The sequence below is a fragment of the Phoenix dactylifera genome, chromosome 8, assembly GCF_051530095.1.
Source record: "Phoenix dactylifera cultivar Ajwa chromosome 8, Ajwa_hap1_PhDact_Kaust_v1.1, whole genome shotgun sequence".
Lineage (NCBI taxonomy): Eukaryota > Viridiplantae > Streptophyta > Magnoliopsida > Arecales > Arecaceae > Phoenix > Phoenix dactylifera.
The window spans coordinates 31,579,827-31,587,404 of NC_143197.1; the positions used below are offsets into that span (position 1 = coordinate 31,579,827).

Sequence of the window (7,578 nt, forward strand, 5' to 3'; positions counted from 1 at the left end):
AGATCATTTATACCCTGGACTGGTTTTGGTTGGGTTGGTTAGGCTTGCCCTGCTTGATACGTTTTGCTTGGAATTTCATTTTGTGCTGCAGATTGAATTCATATAAATATTTTCCGCCATTGGGTAATACAAGGTGGATTCTTTTCCCTGATTCTTTTTTATTTATATATTGCCTAATATGAGAACTGGATGGGTTTTTCACTCTCCCTCACCATCAAGGAAAGAGGAGGAAGAAAAAGTAATAGGAAGTCCGAAGGCGGCAACCAACTAGGGGTTCGTTTTGCTTTTGTCTTTTTATTTTTTATTTCCAAAAGTCCTAGGGAAAAAATGAACTTGAAGCATTGTGGAACCCTTTGTTTTTAGAGATTGTTTGTAAAATCCTCTTAGGGCTTTTGGAAAGAATAATTTATTGCTTTCAAAAAAAGAGAGAATAAAAGCATGGATATCCACTGATTCGTGCCGAAACCGAAAAGCCCAAGAACAAGTGCGATTCAAAACAAGCGCTTGGTTTTCCAAAGTCGTTAGATGGGGAAAATTCTTTCATAACCGATGAGCCAGTTCTTATTTTATTTCTTTCAAAAATGGATGCTCTGGAAGAAGGTAGCATGCTTGTGATGCTGGTTTCCATTGGTCCGATCAAACTGGTTTGATCTATCAGTTCCATGTCACCAAGCTGGTGTTGGGATTTGTTCATACGTTGGTTGCTTCATTACCAATCAGTGCATATTAAGCGGTGGAATGCCTGCATCGAGCAACGTAGGTAAAGTACATATTAAGAGGTGGACCTCTTCGTGCCGCCGCTGCTGTTCACCGCCCTGGGAGTCCGGGCGGCGGGAGAGCGGCGAGGAGGCGATCGGGTGATGGAGATTTCTGACCGTTGATTCGTGCTGGTGATGTGACGAGGGCTCCCCGAGAAATTTTTGTATCATTTGGGCTGGATTTTGGGCTTTGTTCTTGTAGTAGGTGTAATGGCCGTTGGAATGCTGCTGCGTCTAATTTTAGCTTGATATTCCAGCTTCACTGGGAGCCTTATGCAGGACTTTGTTGGCTCGATTCACAAGTTAAGACCAATGAACAGAACCCCGGGCTAAACAGAGGCCAAGTCTTTACCTAGCCCTAGCCTGGCCATGCTCTAAAGGGGGTCTACATTCTTTATTCTTTCTCAATCTTGCTGATCGAAATAGCTTATTTGAACTTCCAGCTGCAGGAGGGAGAACTTGTTTATTTATGATGTTGGGTGCACAAGATTAGAGGGGAGAACTTAAGCATGTATATTGACCGGATATTTCACGGACCAACTTGCTCATGCAATGAAATCATTTGAGAGCAAAAGAAAGCAGGTAAATTTTCAAATGTTTCCTTGATGTAAATTCCTCATTTTCCAATTCTTTTTCTGATATAAATGTATCCTTTCTTTCTTTCTTTCTTTTTTAAGAGGCACAGCAATGCGTCAGCCTATTAATTGCAAGCAGACGCATTTTGCTTTGTAGATTAAGCACCACCCGTCAACATTCTTTTCGTTCTCCCGCGCTCGGCTCGTCCGAACGTAAACCACGTTTGCTCCTAAACCCGTCATCAGGCGGCCATCAGCTGCATTCTCTCCACCACCCTCCGTCCCGAGGGGCCGACCCAAGCGAAACCGGTCCCGCTCCCTCTGGCTGAGAAGAAACGCCTGCTTCTTTTCCGCGTCGGCGAGATCCCAGATATAAGCTAACCACCCGTCCATCCAACCCTCCGAGAAATGGGGAACCAAGCAGAGGCCGCCCGCTCCACCCTCCGCAGGATTCCCCTCGCCTCCATCCAAAACGAGCCCATCGGATCTCTCCATTCAGGTTTCTTCCCTTCCCTGTTTCCCTTCCTTTTTCTCTTTTCGTTTCGATTATCGATCGATCGATCGCTCGATCTTGGGCGGAGATGGCAGCGGCCACGGCCTTGCGGCGGCTCCGCGAGCTCCAGTCCCAGGCGGGGAGCAAAACGTGCGTGGACTGCGCGCAGAAGAACCCGCAGTGGGCATCCGTCTCCTACGGCGTCTTCATGTGCCTCGAGTGCTCCGGCAAGCACCGCGGCCTCGGCGTCCATATCAGCTTCGTCCGCTCCGTCACCATGGACTCCTGGTCCGAGATCCAGCTCAAGAAGATGGAGGCAGGCGGCAACGACCGCCTCAACGCCTTCCTTGCCCAGTACGGCGTCCCCAAGGACACCGACATTGTTGCCAAGTACAACACCAAGGCCGCCGCCGTCTACCGCGATCGCATCCAGGCCCTCGCCGAGGGCCGCCCCTGGCAGGACCCCCCTGTCGTCAAAGAAACTCTCTCCCTCTCCCCCGCCGGCGGGGCCGCCGGGGCCAGAAAACCACCGCTGGGGCAGACCGGCGTCTCGGTGAACAATGGGGGCTGGGATAGCTGGGGCAATGACGACTTCCGGTCGTCCTCCGATATCAGGCGGCACCAATCGGTCGGCGATCTCACGGGTGGCGGCGCTAGAGGAGGGAGAGAGGCTCCGTCGAGGTCTAGGTCCACGGAGAATATGTACACGAGGTCGCAGCTGGAGGAGTCGGCGGCGAACAAGGATAGCTTCTTCGCGTGGAAGATTGCGGAGAATAAGGCTCGGCCCGAGGGGATCCCGCCGTCCCAGGGAGGGAAGTATGTCGGGTTCGGGTCGACCCTACCGCCACGGAGCAATTCCCAGGGGGACATGTTCTCCGTTGTTTCTCAGGTGACAATTTGCATGCCCCCACCCTCTCCTCCTATTTCCAGCTGCTGTTGCAATTGTTATTAATGCTTCATATTTGCCCTCTAAATTGCTATTTCAATGCACTTATAGGTAGACTTATTATTATATCATAAATTATTTTGAAAAAGCGTTCTGATGTGTCGCCCTGCGACCAAGAACAATAGTACAAAGCGGTTCTTGGGTATATGCCTACAATCAAACAGCTACTCTGTAGGCCCCTCAAAATTCAATAGTACTTGATAACCTTGTATCATAGAGATTCAAGTGTGCGGAACAAAAGTTTGTGGTAATTTGATCAGAAAGTCCGAGAATAGGAATAAACCAATCTTTACTACAACTCAAAATCTTGATTTGCTGATCGTACTCATGAATCATATATCTGATAAAACTTATGAAATGCTCGAGGGAGATGGTTAATCAGAGTCAACAAGGAGGATTGATTTTAGATGAGGGGGTCCAGTCTATGTAGCTAGAAGAGATGGTGTGGAAGTTTTGTCAAAACATCGGCTACACTCTAATCATTCTAAAGTGCATCCTTTTCGAGCATATATTCTGAAGTTTATCCTGTCATTGTAGGATATGTCGCATGAGGAATGAAGACAAAGTTGGTCATTCTGGAAGTCAAGTATCATGTCACGGGAGTGTAATGAAAATGAAAGCTTCCCAATTAAGTTGCAATCCCCACCCTCATTGACTCATTTGGCCCAATGAAGCCAGTGAATCCAATGAATAAGCATATCTCTTGTTCACTTTTTCTCTGATTTCTCCTTTCGTGCATCTAGTTTTGAGGCGAGTAAACTCCTGTAATGGCAATGCAGCCTTCTGTGTGATGGTTAATGGAAGTACGGCATTGGATTCTGGAAGCACTAGAACTGTTAGTAAAAGAAATTTTTACATGAGCTATGTGTAGAATCAACCCTCTGATTGTCACCCATTCAGAAATCAGCATCATATAGATCTTAGACCTTAGTCCACCCCCGGTACAAAATGTAATACTTTGAATAACATGTGAAACAAGCAACTAATAGGGGGGCCATTTTCAACTAGAAAGAGAATACTTGGAATATGTTTGTTGGTGGTCGAGCAATGAGCATAGTTATTGCAAATTATCCTTTGCCATATATCTTGTTTGCATGTAATGTTAGATGATTTTGCAAGTGCTTTCCAAAAAAACAGAGCTTGTGCAACCAGTGATGCACAAAAACTGCATATGCACAAGGTAACTGGTGTTTTGTGATGGTTGGACAGTTTGCCCTTATAGATGCCTTAAGCACAAAAGTGGAACTCATGGAACAAGTGATGTTGGATCTCTTGTGTTGTTATATTTTGTTGAGATATAAGTAATGTTCAAAAACTAAGATCTTTTGGACATCTAAAAGTATTTCTTGCCATTCGATCAAGATAAAATAAATCTGTAGTGGTATTATTTCTTGAAGATCTGGTCTACTCTTCTTACTTATCATTATGGCTTATTTGTGTTGGATCATGGTTCTTTGAATGACTATGGTGAAGAAAAGTAAGAAATGGAAAATGTCACATCGGTCTCTAATTTTTCTTTGAAGAAGACTTGGCGGTGGGGTCTTTTATAATCAATTTTAGGATTGTCGAAAAATGCTAATAGTTGGTTAGCAAGGGTTGTTGGCAACATTTTTGCTTTGGTATGGTTGTCTGTTGGCAGTCCTGTGGTTGCTTAGGTATAGTTGTTCTTTTGAAACCAATTCTGTTTCTGGATGTCTCCTTGTCAAATTTTACAGTTGATTCATCCTATGATTCTTTGTGTCTCCAAGACTTCAGTCACCTTTCTGAACCATCTGACTCTTTTAGCTGAACCTGGAGCCTATGATAGAGTTGTTTTGTACTCTTAATGTGATTATGTTGCATATCATTTTAGGTTAACTTTATCGTTTTATACTAAGATGCTATTATTTTGTTCTTCATTAACATGTGTTCATCTAGGAGAAAAAGTAATGCTACATTTTGTCAGAACTTTTGATTTTCATTTATGAAGCTTTTCTAGATTCTTCCTTTATAAGCATGGTGTTCTTGAAGCGGTAAATTATGTGATTCCTTATTTTTCTATGGTAATTTTCCCTTATTGTTTTCTTTAATAGGGTCTTGGTCGACTCTCTGTAGCTGCAGCTTCTGCTGCAGAGTCTGCTGCTAATGTCGTCCAAGCTGGCACAAAGGAGCTGTCTTCCAAGGTATTTCTTGTTTTGCTAATAAACATTGCCTCATAAATAAACAGTTTTAAATTAGTTAACTTTAATATCCCAGGATTTTAGTTTTATTTTTCCTTGTTAATGTGCATTATTTGTTGGGCTAATCACATAAAAATGACATACGACACATGTTGAGTCACATGCTACTTCTTTCCACTGTGAAAAGACAAAGGATCTCAAAGGCTTTGCAGTTTCTACTTTTTGTTATCTATCCAATATGCCACTGTAATGAGCAGATTTAAGTTTGAAAAGTGAGATGATACTAGGAGCTTTATGATCCTTCAATCTCTGCATTGTTTTCTATCCAAGGTTCAATTCCTGCTGGTAACATGCCTATCTTATCAAGAAGATAAAGTAGAAAGCATTATGGGAAGATAATCATGCATGGATAACATGCGTATCTATTGTTTCGTTGTAGTTCAAGAAAGCCTTTGTTGCTAAGGATAAATCTAATATTGCATTACATTGGTAAAAGATGTTCTGCAGTTTGTATGATGATTTAATCAGTGGCTTGAATAGTCAATATTAGCAAGGTTGTTAATGTGGTCCATCTAAGTTTGCATGTTTAAATTTGATCTGTCACCTACGCCTGGCTATCATCTTGTTATGTGCATTCTGAACTGCACTCATAAATAATATTGCATACTTGCCTTGGGCTAGCAATTTTAAATGTTAGTATAATAAAAAAAAATTAAATCAAAGAGAGCTATCTTTAAGTGCACCAAAAAAAGGGAGATATCTTTAAATGGGCTGGAACCTGCAGCTTCCACCTTGACAGGGCAGTGCTCTGACTGAACTACAATCTCAGTATATCTTTAAATAATTAAAAAATAGTAAACTGCATATGCACCCTTATGTACAGCCCGCATTCCATGTAGATGCATCATGCAGCTGCTTGCCTACCCGCATATCATAGCTGCCGTTTCAGGACCAGAATTTGGACAATTTCTGTATACAATTATCAGTCAAATGTTCTAGCATACCAATATGAAAGCAAGATCCTCTGCTACAGGTGCGAGAGGGGGGCTATGATTATGGGGTAAATGAAACGGTGAACGTTGTTGCGACGAAAACTACTGAAATTGGACAGAGAACATGGGGAATTATGAAAGAAGTCATGGCAATGGCCACACAGAAGGTTGAGGAATATACTAAAGAAGGTATGAGCTGGAATGGGGATGACTGGCAACGAAATGAGAATGAGAGAAACGGCTACTACAAAGAGTTTGGACGGGAGAAATCTTGGCAGGATTGGGAATCTCCTAGAGGTCATTCTTCAGGCAGAGGCTCCTGGGATGACTGGGATGTAAACGACAACAAGGAAGAGCCTGGGAAGGGGGCCCGAAGAGGAGAGGGCTGGGCTGGGTGGGACGATGCGAAAGATGATGGTTTTGAGAATTTTCACCACAACTCATCAAACAAGGCTAGTGATCAGAATGTAAAAACGACTTCTTCTACATGGACAGATGGTGGCTTTGCCTAATGAAAGGTTCGTTTCGAGTTTCTTTTATGCTGGTATATTATTTATTACAAACAGAAAGAAGAGTCAAGTATACCTCTTTGGCAAACAATTATCTGGAGATTTTCTGGGGGCTTCTTTTTCGTGTTTGTAACAGAAAATTATTTAATTATGTTCCAGTTTTCCATATATGTATTTTTTGGTAAAGTGAAAATTGTTTTCATGAAAATGAGTCGATTATACGAGTTAGAAGACTATTACTTTCAAGTGTGTTTGTGGACGACCTATGGGATGATTGGGAATATGATTTTCTGAGACGATCTTTAGGGTGAATCCCCGGTCTCTGACCTCTTGAGATGGAGGGGCAAAAAATCTCCTGGTTTCTCTAGACGCATGGGAACATTCCCCCTAAGGAAAACATATCATCGTCCTCGGACTCCCGAGGCCGTCCATTCATTGCTTCAGCTCTCAGTTACAACTACTGAAATTGCCATGGCCATCGTTGGGCGATGATGCAGGGCGTTTGAGATGGGAGTTTGTTTGCCTCAGTGGAAAGGCTGGCCTTTATATATACACGCGGGAGCCAAGGTTAGCAGAATGCTTTGAAGAAGAAGGTGGAAGGAATATAATCTGCATGTGTCATGGGTTGTAGATCCGAATTAGAGTCGGATTCTGTTTGCCTGTCAGCTTCCTAATGATTCGCTGCATAGATGTGATATGTAAGAAAAGGAAATGTCTACCTGGAAATCTCTGGAGGTTGGCTTCTTAATGGTGCGAACTTTTTGGGTATAAAGTAGCTCATTTTTTTGAGTAACAGAAATTGAGCGCATTCAAGAGTGCATGATGGTACGCATTTGGTGAGTGTCGTACGTCCTTGAACTCCAGGTTCGTGTGCCATCTTAAGCTCGCTTTTATTCAATGACACAGCTGACATTTAGATTCCATTTCCTTAACATAGCCATCCACATGTTGCTCTGTTTTTATCCATACAAAGACCCAAGCACCTGCATGTGGAAATTCTGCTAAGAAAAGCGCACACAGTTATGTAAGCTGTGACACTGCAAGATACTGAACCTGCCCACTGTCGCAATTTTCAGATTGATGAGAGATCGAAGAAACCAAAGGAATTACGCCTTGGAACACTAGAGTTTTCAGAAGAACCAGATC

General features: G+C 43.0%; 1 protein-coding gene across 3 annotated transcripts; it reads left to right on the forward strand.

The window, feature by feature from the left end:
• The first annotated feature begins 57 nt into the window (after positions 1-57).
• LOC103705954 (putative ADP-ribosylation factor GTPase-activating protein AGD6) lies at positions 58-7,567 on the forward strand. Of its 3 annotated transcripts, XM_088703639.2 has the most exons (6): positions 58-1,340; positions 1,436-1,832; positions 1,922-2,715; positions 4,845-4,934; positions 5,965-6,441; positions 6,930-7,567. In XM_088703639.2, exons 2-5 carry the CDS (start codon positions 1,742-1,744, stop codon positions 6,433-6,435), a joined length of 1,446 nt encoding a protein of 481 aa, XP_088559765.2. In that variant the 5' UTR covers positions 58-1,340; positions 1,436-1,741; the 3' UTR covers positions 6,436-6,441; positions 6,930-7,567. The 3 variants fall into 3 exon arrangements, with proteins under 3 accessions (XP_088559765.2, XP_038980952.3, XP_088559764.2); XM_039125024.3 differs by having other exon boundaries at positions 5,965-7,567; XM_088703638.2 differs by having other exon boundaries at positions 1,491-1,832; positions 5,965-7,567.
• The last annotated feature ends 11 nt before the right edge of the window (positions 7,568-7,578 follow it).